The sequence below is a fragment of the Patagioenas fasciata genome, chromosome 36, assembly GCF_037038585.1.
Source record: "Patagioenas fasciata isolate bPatFas1 chromosome 36, bPatFas1.hap1, whole genome shotgun sequence".
Classification (NCBI taxonomy): domain Eukaryota; kingdom Metazoa; phylum Chordata; class Aves; order Columbiformes; family Columbidae; genus Patagioenas; species Patagioenas fasciata.
In genome coordinates, this window is record NC_092555.1 from 3,536,438 (window position 1) to 3,556,794 (window position 20,357).

The 20,357-nt window shown below is 69.1% G+C and overlaps 1 protein-coding gene across 1 annotated transcript in view; it reads right to left on the reverse strand.

Annotated features, from left to right (window-relative positions):
• Window positions 1-184: 184 nt before the first annotated feature.
• The window catches only part of HCFC1 (host cell factor C1), a 38,184-nt gene continuing 18,011 nt past the window's right edge, over window positions 185-20,357 (reverse strand). The window contains 17 exon segments of the mRNA XM_071801203.1: window positions 185-574; window positions 1,474-1,537; window positions 2,912-3,224; window positions 4,652-4,836; window positions 5,734-6,125; window positions 6,304-6,310; window positions 6,965-7,216; window positions 7,978-8,398; window positions 8,989-9,114; window positions 9,117-10,901; window positions 12,453-12,739; window positions 13,574-13,712; window positions 14,961-15,103; window positions 16,039-16,270; window positions 16,795-16,896; window positions 17,666-17,893; window positions 18,941-19,135. Coding sequence (XP_071657304.1) covers window positions 535-574; window positions 1,474-1,537; window positions 2,912-3,224; window positions 4,652-4,836; window positions 5,734-6,125; window positions 6,304-6,310; window positions 6,965-7,216; window positions 7,978-8,398; window positions 8,989-9,114; window positions 9,117-10,901; window positions 12,453-12,739; window positions 13,574-13,712; window positions 14,961-15,103; window positions 16,039-16,270; window positions 16,795-16,896; window positions 17,666-17,893; window positions 18,941-19,135 — 4,911 coding nt within the window. The 3' untranslated portion in view covers window positions 185-534.

Here is a 20,357-nt window from a genome sequence, read left to right on the forward strand (position 1 = left end):
CCCCTTTCACCCCGCCCGCTTCCCACAGGCCACGCCCACTTCCCCCTCTCCCCGGGCCCCACCGGGTCCCCCCGCCCCGCCCGCTCCCCCTCTCGCCCCGCCCACTCCCCCTCACGCCCCGCCCACTCCCCCTCTGGCCCCGCCCCCTCCCCCAAGCCCCGCCCCCAAGCCCCCAAATCGCCCGTTTTTACTCCAAAAAAAGGTCTTTTAATCGTTCAAAATAGCACAAAAACGACAGATACGGACAGCACGGGGGGGAGGGGCCCCCCCACCCCTATAATACACGGGGGGGCCCGGGGCTGCCCCACAGCTGCCCCACAGCTGCCCCACAGCTGCCCCATAGGGTTCTGTACAGGGGCTGGGGGGGGGTACAAAACTTCATTCCAACTGCAACCGGTACAAAAAGGCCCCGCCCCCCCCGCCCCTCCCCCACCCCCCCTTCCCCACCCCCCCCGCAGCGAGGGGGGGGTCGAGGGGACCCAGGCGTCCGGGCCCCACGGATTCTGTGGGGCTGGGGGGGTGTGGGGGGGCCCCTCACTGCCCGTCGGCCTTGGGCTTCTTTGGAGCGGATTTCCTAGGGGGGAGGGGGAGATGTGGGGCTGCCCCATAGCGCAGCCCCAGAGAAATGCAGCCAAGCCCCATAGAGCCCCCCAGCCCCATAGAAATGCAGCCAAGCCCCATAGAGCCCCCCAGCCCCATAGAAATGCAGCCAAGCCCCATAGAGCCCCCCAGCCCCATAGAAATGCAGCCAAGCCCCATAGAGCCCCCCAGCCCCATAGAAATGCAGCCAAGCCCCATAGAGCCCCCCAGCCCCATAGAAATGCAGCCAAGCCCCATAGAGCCCCCCAGCCCCATAGAAATGCAGCCAAGCCCCATAGAGCCCCCCAGCCCCATAGAACCACCCCCAAGCCCCATAGAGCCCCCCAGCCCCATAGAACCACCCCCAAGCCCCATAGAGCCCCCCAGCCCCATAGAACCACCCCCAAGCCCCATAGAGCCCCCTCAGCCCTATAGATGCCCCCAGCCCCATAGAACCGCCCAGCCCCACAGAGTCCCCCAGGCCCCTCCAAGCCCCATAGCCCAACCCCATAGAGCCCCCCAGCCCCATAGAGCCCCCCAGCCCCATAGCCCAGCCCCACAGCCTCCCCACAGCCCCATAGAGCCCCCCCAGCCCCATAGAGCCCCCCAGCCCCATAGAGCCCCCCCAGCCCCATAGAGCCCCACAGCCCCATAGAGCCCCCCAGCCCCATAGCGACCTCCAAGCCCCATAGAGCCCCCCAGCCCCACAGCCACCCCACAGCCCCATAGAGCCCCCCCAGCCCCATAGCAGCCCCATAGCTGCCTCCAAGCCCCATAGCCGCCCCCCCAGCCCCGTAGAGCCCCCCAGCCCCACAACCGCCCCACAGCCGCCCCATAGAGCCCCCCCAGCCCCATAGAGCCCCCAGCCCCATAGAGCCCCCCAGCCCCACTCACAGGTCGGGGGAGGCCAGCGGGCGCTTGCTGGGGGCTTTGGCGGCCGATCCGTCCTTGCTGGACTCTGTTGGGGGGCGGAACGTGTGGGGGGGAGTTCGGGGGCCCCACAAGTGTGGGGCAGCCCCATAGCCCACCTGAGACCCCCAGAACGGGTCCATGAGCCCCTGCCCCTCAGCAGCGCCCATGACCGGGGGGCTGGTCCCACTGCCCCGGTCTCACTCCCAGGACCCCCCATACCCAGCCCCACACTTGTGGGTCTGCCCCATAGCGCACCTTAGACCCACCAGACCCCCGTAATGTGCTCGTATAACCCTTCTCCTTACCAGTGTCCATCCCCATAGCGTCCACACCCACACCGCATACCCAGCCCCACACTTATGGGTCCGCCCCATAGCTCACCCTGCAGCCACCAGACCCTCATAATGGGTCCATATAACCCTTCCCCTCACCAGTGTCCGTCCCCATGGTGCCCATCCCCATGGTGCCCACCCCCCATACCCAGCCCCACACTTGTGGGTCTGCCCCATAACCCACCTTAGACGGACATAATGGGTCCATATAACCCTTCCCCTCACCAGTGTCCATCCCCATGGTGCCCATCCCACCCCCCCAGTCTCACCCCCAGGATCCCCCATACCCAGCCCCACACCCACCCCCCGTGCCCCACACGTGTGGGTCCGCCCCATAGCTCACCCTGCAGCCACCGCACCTGGGTGGCGGGCCCGTAGCCCTTGTCCCTGGCTGTGTCCATCCCCACGGTGCCCATACCCATGGTGTCCATACCCCCAGTGCCCACCCCCCATACCCAGCCCCACACGTGTGGGTCCGCCCCACACCCACTCACCCTGCAGCCACCGCACCTGGGTGGCGGGCCCGTAGCCCTTGTCCCTGGCTGTGTCCATCCCCATGGTGCCCACCCCCCATACCCAGCCCCACACTTATGGGGCAGCCCCACACTCACTCACCCTGCAGCCACCGCACCTGGGTGGCGGGCCCGTAGCCCTTGTCCCCGGGTGTGTCCATCCCCCTGGTGCCCATCCCCACACCCCACACCCACCCCCCATACCCAGCCCCACACTCACCCCCCGTGCCCCACACGTGTGGGTCCGCCCCATAGCTCACCCTGCAGCCACCGCACCTGGGTGGCGGGCCCGTAGCCCTTGTCCCTGGCTGTGTCCATCCCCACGGTGCCCACCCCCACACCCCACACCCACCCCCCATACCCAGCCCCACACTCACCCCCCGCGCCCCACACGTGTGGGGCTGCCCCACACTCACCCTGCAGCCACCGCACCTGGGTGGCGGGCCCGTAGCCCTTGTCCCTGGCTGTGTCCATCCCCATGGTGCCCACCCCCACACCCCACACCCACCCCCCATACCCAGCCCCACACTCACCCCCCGCGCCCCACACGTGTGGGGCCGCCCCACACCCACTCACCCTGCAGCCACCGCACCTGGGTGGCGGGCCCGTAGCCCTTGTCGTTGCGCGCGGCGATGCGGAAGATGATGGCCGGCTTGGTGCTGTGGTCGATGTGCGCCCCGGCCAGGCTGCCGGCCGGCACCAGGCAGTGGGGGCTGGGCCCGCAGTAGACGCGCATGAAGGCCAAGGGCGCGGGGGCCCCCCCCGCCCCCCCCGCGCCGCGGGGCTCGCCCGGCGCCCCCCCCTGGATGGCCAGGTACACCGAGTACTCCGCGATGCGCCCCGAGGTCACCGAGGGCGGCTCCCAGGTCAGGTGGGCGCCGTCGGGGCTCTGCGGGGACAGCGGGGCGTTGGGGGTCAGGGGGTGGGGGGGTGAGGGGGGCGATGGGGGCATTGGGGGTGATGGGGACATTGGGGGTGATGGGGGTGATGGGGGCATTGGGGGTGAGGGGGGCATTGGGGGTGATGGGGGTGATGGGGGCATTGGGGGTGATGGGGACATTGGGGGTGATGGGGACATTGGGGGTGATGGGGGTGATGGGGGTGATGGGGGTGAGGGGGGCATTGGGGGTGATGGGGGCATTGGGGGTGATGGGGACATTGGGGGTGATGGGGACATTGGGGGTGGTGGGGGCAATGGGGACAATGGGGGTGATGGGGACATTGGGGGTGATGGGGGTGATGGGGGTGATGGGGACATTGGGGGTGATGGGGGTGATGGGGGTGATGGGGACATTGGGGGTGGTGCGGGTGATGGGGACATTGGGGCAATGGGGACATTGGGGGCGATGGGGCCATGGGGACATTGGGGGTGATGAGGACATTGGGGGCATTTGGGACGATGGGGACATTGGGTGCATTGGGGACATTGGGGGTGATGGGGGCAATGGGGACATTGGGGGTGATGGGGACATTGGGGACATTGGGGGTGATGGGGGTGATGGGGACATTGGGGGTTTTGGGGTCCATGGGGACATTGGGGGCATTGGGGGACACTCAGGAACCCTTGGGGACATTGGGGGACACTCATGGACCCCAGGGGACACTCAGGGACCCTTGGGGACAGCCCAGGGAGCCGGGCGGGCAGCTCTGGGTGCAGCTCTGGGTGCAGACCTGAGGCTCTGGGGTGGCTCTGGGTGCAGACCCGGGGTCACGGCCGGGTCAGGGTCAGGGTCAGGGACCGGGGGCTGGGTCAGGGACCCCAGGGGACCTCGGGGACCTCGGGGACGTCACCTTGCTGATCTTGATGGCGCAGGGCGCGCCGGGGAAGCCGGGCAGGCAGCTTTGGGTGCGGGGTTGGGTGCAGACCCGGGGTCACGGCCGGGTCAGGGTCAGGGTCAGGGACCCGGGGCTGGGTCAGCGACCCCAGGGGACCCCAGGGGACACTCAGGGGACCTTGGGGACGTCACCTTGCTGATCTTGATGGCGCAGGGCGCGCCGGGGAAGCCGGGCAGGCAGCTTTGGGTGCGGGGTTGGGCGCAGACCCGGGGTCACGGCCGGGTCAGGGTCAGGGTCAGGGACCCGGGGCTGGGTCAGGGACCCCAGGGGACCCCAGGGGACCTCGGGGACCTCGGGGACGTCACCTTGCTGATCTTGATGGCGCAGGGCGCGCCGGGGAAGCCGGGCAGGCAGCTTTGGGTGCGGGGTTGGGTGCAGACCCAGGGTCACGGCCGGGTCAGGGTCAGGGTCAGGGACCGGGGGCTGGGTCAGGGACCCCCGGGACCCCAGGGGACACTCAGGGGACCCTGGGGACGTCACCTTGCTGATCTTGATGGCGCAGGGCGCGCCGGGGAAGCCGGGCAGGCAGGTCTTGAAGGCCGCCAGCTCGGAGAAGGGGCCCCGGCCGCAGGCGTTGAGCGCGGCCACCCGGAATTTGTAGGCGGTGCCGGGCTGGAGCTCCTGGCGCCGCAGCTGGGAGTGGTCGGGGGGGACGCCGCGTCCTCCTGGGGGGACAGGGGGACATTGGGGACATCACTGGGGACATTGGGGACATCAGTGGGGACATGGGGACATCATTGGGGACACAGCTGGGAGTGGTCGGGGGGGGACGCCGCGTCTTCCTGGGGGGACAGGGGGACATTGGGGACATCACTGGGGACATTGGGGACATCATTGGGGACATGGGGACGTCATTGGGGACACAGCTGGGAGTGGTCGGGGGGGGACACCGCGTCCTCCTGGGGACAGGGGGACATTGGGGACATCACTGGGGACATGGGGACATCACTGGGGACATGGGGACGTCATTGGGGACACAGCTGGGAGAGGTCGGGGGGGACGCCGCGTCCTCCTGGGGGGACAGGGGGACATTGGGGACATGGGGACATCATTGGGGACATGGGGACATCAGTGGGGACATGGGGACATCAGTGGGGACACAGCTGGGAGTGGTCGGGGGGGACGCTGCGTCCTCCTGGGGACAGGGGGACATTGGGGACATGGGGACATGGGGGTCATTGGGGACATGGGAACCCCGCAGTGACACCAGGACACTTGTGGGGACACAGGGCCCCCCAGGGACCCAGGACACCCATGGGGACGTGGGGACCCCCCCAGGAACATGGGGACCCCCCCCAAGGACATGGGGACCCCTCCAGGGACACCAAGACACCCATGGGGACATGGGGACCCCCCAGGGACATGGGGAACCCTCCAGGGACACCAAGACACCCATGGGGACATGGGGACCCCTGGGGACATGGGGACCCCCCAGGGACACCAAGACACCCATGGGGACATGGGGACCCCCCAGGGACATGGGGACACCAGGACACCCATGGGGACACCAGGACACCCATGGGGACACCAGGACCCCCCCGGTGACACCGGGACCCCCCCACTCACGTCGGGGGCGGCGTCGTCGGGGGGCAGGAAATAGTGCGTGACCATCATGGTGGTGCCCTTGACCACCCCCACGTCGAACCATTGGTTGTCGCGCTTGACCTTGGGGGGCTGGGGGGACCCCCCCTCGCCCTTGGCCGGGGGGGCGGCGGCGCCCTGGGCCGGGGGGGGGGGCTCCCTCCCCGCCCCCCCCTCCTCCTGCCCCTCCCCCTCCCCCCGCGGCGGCTGGGGGGGGCGGGCGGGCGCCCCCGCGGCCCCGCCCGGGGTCAAGGTCAAGGCGGCGGGGGGGGCTCGATGCCGTTGGCCACCTCGGCCAGGGCGGCCGCCGCCTGCAGCTTGGCCGGGCTGGGCCCCCCCGCGCCCACCGCGAACGGGACGGGGGGGGCCAGGCCTGGAAAGATGGGGGAGGGGGGTCACCCCAAAAATCCACACGGAATAGGCACAAATCCACCCCAAATCACCCCAAATCCACCCAAATCCACCCCAAATCCACCCAAATCCACCCCAAATCCACCCAAATCCACCCAAATCCACCCCAAATCCACCCAAATCCACCCAAATCCAACTACGTTGTTGCTTTGGGGGGTCACGAGGCTCATAACCCCCATAGACCCCTATAGACCCCCTATAGACCCCCATAGACCCCTACAGACCCCCATAGGCCATCATAGACCCCATTGACCCTCATAGACCCCCATAGACCATCATAGAGCCCATAGCCCCCCATAGACCCCCATAGACCATCACAGACCCCATAGCCCCCCATAGACCCCCATAGACCATCATAGACCCCATAGCCCCCCATAGACCACCATAGGCCATCACAGACCCCATAGACCCTCATAGACCCCATAGACCCCATAGACCACCATAGGACCTAATTCTCACTGTCCGGGGGGGTCACGAGGCCAATAACTGCCATAGACCCCCATACACCCCATAGACCCCCATGCACCCCACAGACCCCCCAAAGACCCCCATGGACCCTCATAGACCCCATAGACCCCCATGGACCTCACAGACCCCATAGACCCCCATAGACCATCATAGACCCCATAGACCCCCACAGACCCCCATAGACCATCATAGACCTTCAAAGACCATCATAGACCCCCACAGACCCCATAGACCCCCATAGACCTCCACAGACCCCAATAGACCCCCATAGACCTCATAGACCCCCATAGACCCCATAGCCCCCCAGAGCCCCCCAAGCACCCCCGTCCTCACCGTCCGGGGGGGTCCCCATGGCGCCCCCCCCCGCGTCCCCCAGCCCGTTGGGGGGGTCGTTGAGGCTGTCGGCGGGGGCCAGCGCCTCGGTGGGGGGGGCGGGCGCCGGGGGCCCCTCGGGGGGCGGGGGCAGCTGCACCAGGGCCGCCAGCTCCTGCTGAGTCAGCACCAGCGGGAGGGCGGCGCCGCCCGGGGGGGGCTCGTCCGGGGGGGCCCCCGAGGGGTCCCCGCTGTCCAGGGGCTCCGACGAGCCTGGGGACAGGGACAGGGACACAGTGTTGGGGACAGGGACGCAGCGTTGGGGACAGGGACAGGGACACGGGGACAGGGACACAGCGTTGGGGACAGGGACAGGGACATGGGGACAGGGACACGGGGACAGGGACACAGCGTTGGGGACAGGGACACGGGGACAGGGACATGGGGACAGGGACACGGGGACAGGGACGCAGTGTTGGGGACAGGGACAGGGACACGGGGACAGGGACAGGGACACGGGGACAGGGACACAGCGTTGGGGACAGGGACAGGGACACGGGTACAGTGACACAACCATGTCCCCAATGTCCCCATCACCCCCATTACTCCCAATGTCCTCATTGCCCCCAATGTCCCCATCCCCCCAATGTCCCCATCCCCCCAAGGTCCCCATGTTCCCCCATGTCCCCATGTCCCCATCACCCCCAATGTCCCCATCACCCCCAATGTCCCCATCGCCCCCAATGTCCCCATCCCCATGTCCTCCATCCCCCCTGATGTCCCCCATCCCCCCCATGTCCCCATCCCCCCCGATGTCCCCAATGTCCCCAATGTCCCCTACCCATGACGGGTGCTGCGCGGCCTGCAGCACGGCCTGGACGGCCAGCGCCTGGGCCATGTCCCCATGTCCCCCCATGTCCCCATGTCCCCATCCCCCCCGATGTCCCCATGTCCCCATGTCCCCCCATGTCCCCATCCCCCCTGATGTCCCCATGTCCCCCCATGTCCCCCCCGATGTCCCCAATGTCCCCTACCCATGACGGCGTGCTGCGCGGCCTGCAGCACGGCCTGGATGGCCAGCGCCTGGGCCTCCTCGGTGGCCGCGGCCGCCGCCGCCTCCGCCGCCACCGTCACCGCCAGCTCCTCGGGGCTGAGCCCCAGCGCGGGGGGCGCGGGGGGCGCGGGGGGCAGCGCCAGCCCCTCCCCCTCCCCCTCCCCCTCCGCCCCCCCCTGCGCGCCGGGGGGCGGGGGGGGCAGCACCACCACGGCCAGGGGGGGCGGGGACGGGGGGGGCGGGGCGGCGGCGCCGGGGGGCGGGGGGAGGGGGCGCCGGGGGGCGGGGGGGAGGGGGCGGCGGGGAGGGGGAGGGGGAGGGGGAGGGGGAGGGGCGGGGCGGGCTCGGGCGGGGGCGCGGGGGGGGGGCGGGGCGGGGGGCTCGGTGAGCGCCGAGATGCTCTGGGGAGAGGGGGAGGGGAGGCTCAGGGACCCCCCTGCGCCCCCCCCGGCACCACCGGGGACCCCCCGGCCCCACCCCCACCCCCGTGTCCCCAACCCCCCCACAACGTCCCCCACCTCCCCCCATATCCCCCACCCCCCGTGTCCCCAAATCCCCCCCACGTCCCCAACCCCCTCCCTGTCCCCAACCCCCCAACCCCCCACCCCCCAATATCCCCCCTATAATGTCCCCAACCCCCTCACAATGTCCCCAACCCCCCCATAATGTCCCCAAGCCCCCCAATATCCCCCCTATAATGTCCCCCACCCCCCCCAACGTCCCCAAGCTCCCCCCATATCCCCCACCCCCCGTGTCCCCAAATCCCCCCCGTGTCCCCAGCCCCCCCCATGTCCCCAACCCCCCCAACACCCCACCCCCCCCAATGTCCCCAATCCCCCCAATGTCCCCACCCCCCCCAATGTCCCCAACCCCCCCAACCCCCAACCCCCCCACAATGTCCCCAACCCCCCCAACACCCAACCCCCCCAATACCCCCAACCCCCCCCCAATGTCCCCACCCCCCCAATGTCCCCCCCCGGCGTCCCCTCACCGGCACAGCGGGGCCCGGCGCCGGCGTGGATTGGGTGACGGTGGTGACAGCGCGGGGCGTCCCCTCCCCCGGGGGGGGCAGCGGGGGCTCCCCCTGCCCGCTGGCTCCCGGGGGGGCTCTGGGGGGACAGCGATGCGGGGTGAGCGCGGCGCCCCCCCCGGCCCCAGCGTCCCCAGGGGCCCCGCGGCGTCACCTGCGTGGGTGCCCATGCTGGAGGTGACCGTGGTGGCCGTGGGGGTCGTCCCCGTCTCGTGGGTCTCGCAGGGGGGGTTGGAGCAGCTGGGGGGGGGCCCCGTGGCCGGGGGGGGCCCCGTGGGGGGGGGCGGCGCCGTTGAACTTGACCCGGAGGCCGTGGTGGTCGTGGGGGTGTTGGTGGTGCCGGTCTCGTGGGTCTCGCAGGGGGGGTTGGAGCACGAACTTGACCCCGGGGTCACGGCGGCCTCGGGAGGGGGGGTTGAACTTGACCTTGACCCCGAGGCCGCCGGCGCCGGGTTGGTGGTTCCGGTCTCATGGGGGGGGTTGGAACGCGAACTCGACGCCGTGGTCACCGTGTTGGTGGTGCCGGTCTCGTGGGTCTCGCAGGGGGGGTTCGAACATGAACTTGACCCCGCCGTGGTCACCGTGTTGGTGGTGCCGGTCTCGTGGGTCTCGCAGGGGGGGTTGGAACATGAACTTGACCCCGCCGTGGTCACCGTGTTGGTGGTGCCGGTCTCGTGGGTCTCGCAGGGGGGGTTGGAACATGAACTTGACCCCGCCGTGGTCACCGTGTTGGTGGTGCCGGTCTCGTGGGTCTCGCAGGGGGGGTTGGAACATGAACTTGACCCCGCCGTGGTCACCGTGTGGGTGGTGCCGGTCTCGTGGGTCTCGCAGGGGGGGTTTGAACTTGACCTTGAGCCCGTGGCCATGGTGGGGGTCGCCGTGTTGGTCGTCCTGGTCTCGTGGGGGTCACGTGGGGGGTTGGAACACGACCTTGACCCCACGGTCGTCACCGTGTTGGTCGTCCCGGTCTCGTGGGTCTCACACGGGGGGTTCGAACATGAACTTGACGCCGTGGTCACCGTGTGGGTGGTGCCGGTCTCGTGGGTCTCGCAGGGGGGGTTCGAACATGAACTTGACCCCATGGCCATGGTGGTGGTCGCCGTGTTGGTCGTTCCCATCTCGTGGGTCTCACACGGGGGGTTCGAACATGAACTTGACCCCACGGCCATGGTGGTTGTTGCTGTGTTGGTGGTGCCGGTCTCATGTGTTTCACACGGGGGGTTGGAACATGAACTTGACCCCACGGCCATCGTCACCGTGTGGGTGGTGCCGGTCTCGTGGGTCTCGCAGGGGGGGTTCGAACATGAACTTGACCCCAGGGCCATGGTGGTGGTCGCCGTGTTGGTCGTTCCCGTCTCATGGGTCTCACACGGGGGGTTCGAACATGAACTTGACGCCATGGTGACGGTGTTGGTGGTGCCGGTCTCGTGGGTCTCGCAGGGGGGGTTTGAACATGAACTTGACCCCATGGCCATGGTCACCGTGTTGGTCGTCCCGGTCTCGTGGGTCTCGCAGGGGGGGTTTGAACATGAACTTGACCCCATGGCCATGGTCACCGTGTTGGTCGTCCCGGTCTCGTGGGTCTCGCAGGGGGGGTTGGAACATGAACTTGACCCCACGGCCACGGTGACGGTGTTGGTGGTGCCGGTGTCGTGGGTCTCGCAGGGGGGGTTGGAGCAGAGCAGGGTGACGGTGCCGGGGGTCCCCGCGCCCCCCTCGGCGGGGCCGGGCTCGGGGGGGGGCGCGGGGGGGGCCCCCCCGGGCTGCTCGCTGGTGGGCGACGCCAGGATGGAGACGGGGAGGTCGGGGACGGGCTGGGGCTCCACGCCCCCCGGCGCCGTGATCAGCGTCACCTGCGTGGGCTGGGACCCCGGCTGCGGCCCCACAGCGCGTCAGGGGGGCGGGGTGGGGACCCCCCCACTGCCACCATGGGACCCGGGGACCCCCCCATTGCCACCATGGGACCCAGGGATCCCCCCATTGTCACCATGGGACCCGGGGACCCCCCCATTGTCACCATTGGACCCGGGGACCCCCCCACTGCCACCATGGGGCTGGGGCAAGGGGACCCCCCCCCACTGCCACCATGGGACCTGGGGACCCCCCCACTGGCACCATGGGGCTGGGGCAAGGGGACCCCCCCCATTGTCACCATGGGACCTGGGGACCCCCCCACTGGCACCATGGGACCCGGGGACCCCCCCACTGGCACCATGGGACCCAGGGACCCCCCCACTGCCACCATGGGACCCGGGGACCCCCCCACTGTCACCATGGGGCTGGGGCAAGGGGACCCCCCATTGTCACCATGGGACCCCCCACTGCCACCATGGGACCCGGGGACCCCCGCATTGTCACCATGGGGCTGGGGCAACGGGACCCCCCCCCATTGTCACCATTGGACCCGGGGACCCCCCCACTGGCACCATGGGGCTGGGGCAAGGGGACCCCCCCACTGGCACCATGGGACCCGGGGACCCCCCCACTGCCACCATGGGACCCGGGGACCCCCCCATTGTCACCATGGGACCCGGGGACCCCCCCATTGTCACCATGGGACCCGGGGACCCCCCCACTGCCACCATGGGACCCGGGGACCCCCCCATTGTCACCATGGGACCCGGGGACCCCCCCACTGTCACCATGGGACCCGGGGACCCCCCCATTGTCACCATTGGACCCCCCCCACTCGCACCATGGAACCTGGGGACCCCCCCACTGGCACCATGGGAATGTCCCCAGGTGTCCCCAGTGCTGTCCCCGTGTCCCCAGGGGTGTCCCCAGTGCTATCCCCATGTCCCCAGTGCTGTCCCCGTGTCCCCAGGGGTGTCCCCAGTGCTGTCCCCATGTCCCCAGTGCTGTCCCCATGTCCCCAGGGGTGTCCCCAGGGCTGTCCCCGTGTCCCCAGGGCTGTCCCCATGTCCCCAGGGGTGTCCCCAGGGCTGTCCCCGTGTCCCCAGGGCTGTCCCCATGTCCCCAGGGGTGTCCCCAGGGCTGTCCCCGTGTCCCCAGGGGTGTCCCCAGTGCTGTCCCCATGTCCCCAGCGGTGTCCCCAGGGCTGTCCCCGTGTCCCCAGGGCTGTCCCTGTGTCCCCAGTGCTGTCCCCGTGTCCCCAGGGGTGTCCCCAGTGCTGTCCCCGTGTCCCCAGGGGTGTCCCCAGTGCTGTCCCCGTGTCCCCAGTGCTGTCCCCGTGTCCCCAGGGCTGTCCCTGTGTCCCCAGTGCTGTCCCCGTGTCCCCAGGGGTGTCCCCAGTGCTGTCCCCGTGTCCCCAGGGGTGTCCCCAGTGCTATCCCCATGTCCCCAGTGCTGTCCCCATGTCCCCAGGGGTGTCCCCAGGGCTGTCCCCGTGTCCCCAGGGCTGTCCCCATGTCCCCAGGGCTGTCCCTGTGTCCCCAGGGCTGTCCCCGTGTCCCCCGTCCCGTTACCTGCACGGAGAGGGCGGAGGAGCCGATGGCGCCGGCGGGCGCGGACACGGCGATGGCGCCGGTGCTGAGCCCCGGGCTGCCCAGCGCGGCCATGGCGCCCAGGGCGGTGCTGGTGGCGCCCAGGGTGGTGCTGGTGGCGCCCAGGGTGGTGCTGGAGACCCCCAGGGTGGTGCTGGGGGCGCCCAGGGTGGTGCTGGGGGCGCCCAGGGTGGTGCTGGGGGCGGCTCCGGCCGAGCCCCCCAGGCTGGATGAGACCGTCCCGGTCACCGAGCCCAGCGTGGGCACCGCTGCGGGGACAGGGGCGTCAGAGCCGCGGTGACGTCACAGAGACCACGGTGACGTCACAGAGCCCGCGGTGACGTCACAGAGCCCACGGTGACGTCACAGAGCCCGCGGTGACGTCACAGAGACCGCGGTGACGTCACAGAGACTGCGGTGACGTCACAGAGACCGCGGTGCCATGGTGATGTCACAGCGCCCACAGTGACATCACAGCTCCCATGGTGATGTCACAGCACCCACGGTGCCACGGTGACGTCACAGCTGTCACAGTGACATCACAGCTCCCAGAGCTCCCATGGTGACGTCAGAGCTCCCATGGTGATGTCACTGAGCTCCCATGGTGACATCAGAGCTCCCATGGTGACGTCAGAGCTCCCATGGTGACATCACTGAGCTCCCATGGTGACATCAGAGCTCCCATGGTGACGTCAGAGCTCCCATGGTGACATCACTGAGCTCCCATGGTGACATCAGAGCACCCATGGTGACGTCACTGAGCTCCCATGGTGACGTCAGAGCTCCCATGGTGACGTCACTGAGCTCCCATGGTGACGTCAGAGCTCCCATTGTGACATCACTGAGCTCCCATGGTGACATCAGAGCTCCCATGGTGACGTCAGAGCTCCCATGGTGATGTCACTGAGCTCCCATGGTGACGTCAGAGCTCCCATGGTGACGTCACTGAGCTCCCATGGTGACATCAGAGCACCCATGGTGACATCAGAGCTCCCACAGTGCCAAAGTGACATCACGGTGACACCACGGTGCCACCACGGTGACATCACGGTGACATCACGGTGACCTCACGGTGACGTCACGGCGCCGCCCGCCCCACTCACCCGTGGTGCCCTTGACCACCAGCGTGGTGACCGTGGGCTTGACGGCGGAGACGGTGACCGGGGTGACCAGGCGCACCCCCCCCACCGGCACCGTGCGCAGGATGGTCCCCGGCTGCCCCGGAGCGCCCTTCAGCACCACCTGCGGACAGGGGACATGGTGACAATGGGGACACCATGGGGGGACACGGGGACACCATGGGGGGACATGGGGACACAATGGGGGACACGGGCGCCGTGCGCAGGATGGGCCCCGGCTGCCCCGGAGCGCCCTTCAGCACCACCTGCGGGCGGGAGGGGACACCATGGGGACACCATGGGGGGACATGGGGACACTGGGGGGGGTCAGTGACCCCATGGGGGGTGACACAGTGACACTGGGGGGCTGACACGGTGACACGGGGGGGCCGTACCTGCGTGACCCCTGCTGCCCGTGCCCAGGGGTGACACGGTGACAATGGGGGGTGACACGGTGACACTGGGGGGTGACACGGTGACAATGGGGAGTGACACGGTGACACTGGGGGGTGACACGGTGACACTGGGGGGGTGACACGGTGACACTGGGGGGTGACACGGTGACACGGGGGTCCGTACCTGCGTGACCCCTGCTGCCCGTGCCCAGGGGTGAGACGGTGACACTGGGGGGTGACACAGTGACACGGGGGGTGACACGGTGACACTGGGGAGTGACACGGGGGGGTGACATGGTGACACTGGGGGGTGACACGGTGACAATGGGGAGTGACACGGTGACATGGGGGGGTGACACGGTGACACAGGGGGGTGACACGGTGACACTGGGGGGTGACACGGTGACACAGGGGGGTGACACGGTGACACTGGGGGGGTGACACGGTGACACTGGGGGATGACACGGTGACACAGGGGGGTGACACGGTGACAATGGGGAGTGACACGGTGACATGGGGGGTGACACGGGGGGTGACACGGGGGGTGACACGGGGGGTGACATGAGGGGTGACACAGTGACACTGGGGGGTGACACGGGGGGGTCCGTACCTGCGTGACCCCCTGCTGCCCGTGCCCGGGGGTGACACGGGGGGTGACATGGGGGGTGACACGGGGGGTGACACGGTGACATTGGGGGGTCCGTACCTGGGTGACCCCCTGCTGCCCGTGCCTGGGGGTGACACGGTGACACGGGGGGTGACACGGGGGGTGACACGGGGGGTGACACGGGGGTGACACGGGGGGTGACATGGGGGGGCCGTACCTGGGTGACCCCCTGCTGCCCGTGCCCGGGGGTGACACAGTGACACGGGGGGTGACGGGGGGGTCTGTACCTGTGTGACCCCCTGCTGCCCGTGCCCGGGGGTGACACGGTGACACGGGGGGTGACACGGGGGGTGACACGGGGGGTCCGTACCTGGGTGACCCCCTGCTGCCCGTGCCCGCCCCCCAGCTTGGGCACGGCCGTGATGATTTTGGCGGGGGCGCCGGTGCCCGACGTCATCACCTTGGTGGTGATGATGGTGATCGGGGACTTGATGCCGGGGCTGCTGGTGACACCTGGGGGACACGGGGGCGGTGACAATGTGACCCCCCCGCAGCGTCCCCACCCCCCCCCGGTGTCCCCACCCCCCCCCGGTGTCCCCAACCCCCCCATGGTATCCCCAACCTCCCTGCTGTGTCCCCAACCCCGGTGTCCCCAACCCCCCTGGTGTCCCCAACCCCCCCTGGTGTCCCCAACCCTGGTGTCCCCAACCCCCCCACGGTGTCCCCAACCCCCCCTGGTGTCCCCACCCTCTGCGGTGTCCCCAACCCCAGTGTCCCCGGGTGTCCCCAACCCCAGTGTCCCCAGGTGTCCCCATGTCCCCGGGTGTCCCCATGGGTGGTGTCCCCATGTCCTCAGCCCTGGTGTCCCCGTGTCCCCAGCCCCCAGTGGTGTCCCCAACCCCAGTGTCCCCGGGTGTCCCCAACCTGGGTGTCCCCATGGGCGGTGTCCCCCTGTCCCCATGTCCGCGGTGTCCCCGGGTGTCCCCAACCCCGGTGTCCCCGGTGTCCCCATGTGCGGTGTCCCCGGTGTCCCTGGGTGTCCCCAACCCCGGTGTCCCCGGTGTCCCCATGTCCGCGGTGTCCCCATGGGCGGTGTCCCCGGTGTCCCTGGGTGTCCCCACGTCCCCGGTGTCCCCAGGTCCGCGGTGTCCCCAACCTGGGTGTCCCCATGGGTGGTGTCCCCATGTCCGCGGTGTCCCCGGGTGTCCCCAACCCTGGTGTCCCCGGTGTCCCCATGTCCGCGGTGTCCCCGGGTGTCCCCAACCCTGGTGTCCCCGGTGTCCCCATGTCCGCGGTGTCCCCGGGTGTCCCCAACCCCAGTGTTCCCAGGTGTCCCCATGTCCCCGGTGTCCCCAGGTCCGCGGTGTCCCCAACCCCAGTGTCCCCATGGGCGGTGTCCCCGGTGTCCCCAACCCGGGTGTCCGCGGTGTCCCCGCGGCCGCACCCACCGGTGGCGCCGGGCTGGGTGAGGATGGCGGACACCGGGATGGTTTTGATGATGGTGGTGGTGCCGGGCTTGGTGGTGCCGGGGGCCACGCTGCTGATGCCCAGCAGGGTGGGGGGGCCCTTGGCGCCCGCCCCGCCCCCCCCGGCCTGGGTGCTGGTCAGGATGGTCGTGGGCTTCCCCTCCCCCGACGTCACCAGCTTCAGGATGGTGCCCGCGGGCAGGGGACCCTTGGTCTGCGCACAGGGGACGCGCGGATCAGGGGGACACGCGGATCGGGGGACGCGCGGATCAGGGGACGGGGGACAGGGGGGACACAGGGACATGGGGGACATGGGGGACACAGGGGACATGGGGACGTGGGGGGTAATGGGGACATGGGGGGACACAGGGACATGGGTGACGTGGGGGTCAGGGGGATGGGGGGGTCAGGGGGACATGGGGACGTGGAGGACATGGGGACATGGGGGACATGGGGGTCAGGGGACATGGGGGACACGAGGGACATGGGGACGTGGGGGGGACATGGGGGACAATTGGACATGGGGGTCAGGGGGACGTGGGGATTGGGGGGACGTGGGGGGACATGGGGGCAGGGGGGGACAATTGGACATGGGGGTCAGGGGGACGCAGGGGGACACGGGGGTCGGGAGGACATGGGGGTCAGCGGGATGTGGGGGGCAGGGGGGGACGTGGGGGGGACGTGGGGGGGACGTGGGGGGCCACGGGGGGAGGGGCGCTGGGGCCACGGGGGTCCCACCTGGATGATCTGGGTGACCGGGCCGGTGGCCGCGGGGCCGGTGACACCGGAGCCCTGGCCCGGTTTGGTCTGAACCGACATCACCTTCCCCAGGTTGGAGATCTGGGGGGGCACGGGGTCAGGGACCCCAAACCCCCCGGGGGCCCCAGAACGGGGCACAACCCCCCACAACTACAGAGTGCGGACCCAGCCCCCCCAGACTGGGGCTGATGGACCCAGAACCCCCCAAATGGACCCCAATTCCCCCTCTCTCCCCCAAATTGGTGCCTCCCAGCCCCCCAGACTGGGGTTTATGGGTCAAACCACCTCCAGGTTCAGGGACCAAATCCCCCCATCTCCCCCAAATTGGTCCCTTCCAGACGACCCCTTAAACTGCGGTTTATGGATCAAATCCCCCCCATCTCTCCCAAATTGGTGCCTCCCAGCCCCCCAGACTGGGGTTGATGGGCCAAATCACCTCCAGGTTCAGGGGCCAAACCCCCCCATCTCCCCCAAATTGGTGCCTCCCAGCCCCCCAGACTGGGGTTTCTGGGCCAAACCACCTCGAGGTTCAGGGGCCACATCCCCCCCCTCTCCCCCACAGTGGTGCCTCCCAGCCCCCCCCAGCCTGGGGTTGATGGACCCAGAACCCCCCAAATGGACCCAAATCCCCCCTCTCTCCCCCAAATTGGTGCCTCCCAGCCCCCCAGACTGGGGTTTCTGGGCCAAACCACCTCCAGGTTCAGGGGCCACATCCCCCCCCTCTCCCCCACAGTGGTGCCTCCCAGCCCCCCCCAGCCTGGGGTTGATGGACCCAGAACCCCCCAAATGGGCCCAAATCCCCCCCTCTCCCCAGACTGGTGCCTCCCAGCCCCCCGCTCGGGGCCCTCACCAGGGCGCTGCCCCCCGGCACGGAGATAGGGCTCTTGACCAGGGTGATGGTCTTGGTGACGCCCCCCACCACGGTGGTCATGACCTGCGCCGGCTGCGCCACCGTCACCGTCCCCGACTTGTGCACCGTGATGATGGGGCGGGCGGGGGCGTTGGTCACCGCGGCCCCCCCGGCGCCCCCCACCTGCGCCGCCGCCGTCTTCAGCATCCGCGTCGCCGGGTTACTCACCTGGGACATGGGGACAATGGGGACGCTGGGTTAATGGGGACAATGGGTTAATGGGGACATTGGGGACAATGGGTTACTCACCTGGGACATGGGGACATGGGGACATTGGGTTAATGGGGACATGGGGACAATGGGTTACTCACCTGGGACATGGGGACACGGGGACATGGGGACATTGGGTTAGTGGGGACAATGAGGACATGGGGACAATGGGTTACTCACCTGGGACATGGGGACATGGGGACATGGGGACAATGGGTTACTCACCTGGGACATGGGGACATGGGGACACTGGGTTAATGGGGACAATGGGTTAATGGGGACATTGGGGACAATGGGTTACTCACCTGGGACATGGGGACAATGGGGACATGGGGACAATGGGGACAATGGGGACATTGGATTAATGGGGACATGGGGACAATGGGTTACTCACCTGGGACATGGGGACATGGGGACATTGGGTTAATGGGGACATTGGGGACAATGGGTTACTCACCTGGGACACCGGGACATGGGGACATTGGGTTAATGGGGACATGGGGACAATGGGTTAATGGGGACATTGGGGACAATGGGTTAGTGGGGACATGGGGACAATGGGTTACTCACCTGGGGCATTGGGGATAATGGGGACACCGGGTCCCCCAGGGACATCTGTGACCCCCGTGCCCCCCCAAGGACCCCTGTGACACCCCAGGGACCCCTGTGACACCCCAGGGACCCCTGTGTCCCCCCCCAGGGACACCTGTGCTGCCCCAGGGACCCCCTGTGTCCCCCCCGTGTCCCTGCAGTGTCCCCCCCGTGTCCCCGTGTCCCTGCAGTGTCCCCTCAGTGTCCCCCCCCGTGTCCCCTCGTGTCCCCCATGTCCCCCCCGTGTCCCCCCGTGTCCCCGCAGTGTCCCCCGTGTCCCCACGGTGTCCCCCCCTGTGTCCCTGCAGTGTCCCCCCCGTGTCCCCCCCCGTGTCCCCTCAGTGTCCCCCCCATGTCCCCTCATGTCCCCCATGTCCCCCGTGTCCCCTCAGTGTCCCCCCCGTGTCCCCTCACCATGACGGGTGCCGACGCCACCTTGACGGCGCCGGGCAGGGCGGTGGCTCCGGGGGCCACGCTCTTGACGATGGTGGCGCCGGGGGGGACGCTGAGCACGGTGGTGGCGCCCGGCGCGGGGGGGATCTTCTGGGTGGCAGCGGCCGCCGCCGCCAGCGCCGCCATCCCGCTCATCTGGGGGCTGCTGCCCAGCACCTGCGCACAGGGACATCGGGGTCACCTCCCTGTGTCACCTGGGTCACCTCCCTGTGTCACCTGGGTCACCCCAGAGCCACCCCTGTCACCCCTGTCCCCACACCCAGCGCCGCCATCCCGCTCATCTGGGGGCTGCTGCCCAGCACCTGCGCACAGCACCAGTGGCACCAATGGCACCTCAGTGTCACCAATGGCACCTCAGTGTCACCTGGGTCACCACAGAGTCCCCCCAGTCACCCCCTGTCACCCCTGTCCCCACACCCAGCGCCGCCATCCCGCTCATCTGGGGGTGCTGCCCAGCACCTGCGCACAGCGACATCGGGGTCACCTCCCTGTGTCACCTGGGTCACCTCAGTGTCACCTGGGTCACCACAGAGTCCCCCCAGTCACCCCCTGTCACCCCTGTCCCCACACCCAGCGCCGCCATCCCGCTCATCTGGGGGCTGCTGCCCAGCACCTGCGCACAGGGACATGGCACCAGTGTCACCTCAGTGTCACCTGGGTCACCTCCCTGTGTCACCTGGGTCACCCCAGAGCCACCACAGCCACCCCTGTCCCCACACCCAGCGCCGCCATCCCGCTCATCTGGGGGCTGCTGCCCAGCACCTGCGCACAGGGACATCAGGGTCACCTCCCTGTGTCACCTGGGTCACCTCAGTGTCACCTGGGTCACCCCAGAGCCACCCCAGTCACCCCTGTCCCCACACCCAGCGCCGCCATCCCGCTCATCTGGGGGTGCTGCCCAGCACCTGCGCACAGCACCAGTGGCACCAATGGCACCTCAGTGTCACCTGGGTCACCCCAGAGCCACCCCAGTCACCCCTGTCCCCACACCCAGCGCCGCCATCCCGCTCATCTGGGGGCTGCTGCCCAGCACCTGCGCACAGCACCAGTGGCACCAGTGTCACCAGTGTCACCTCAGTGTCACCAATGTCACCTCAGTGTCACCTGGGTCACCCCAGAGCCACCCCAGTCACCCCTGTCCCCACACCCAGCGCCGCCATCCCGCTCATCTGGGGGCTGCTGCCCAGCACCTGCGCACAGGGACATGGCACCAGTGTCACCTCAGTGTCACCTGGGTCACCTCCCTGTGTCACCTGGGTCACCCCAGAGCCACCACAGCCACCCCTGTCCCCACACCCAGCGCCGCCATCCCGCTCATCTGGGGGCTGCTGCCCAGCACCTGCGCACAGCACCGGTGGCACCAGTGTCACCTCAGTGT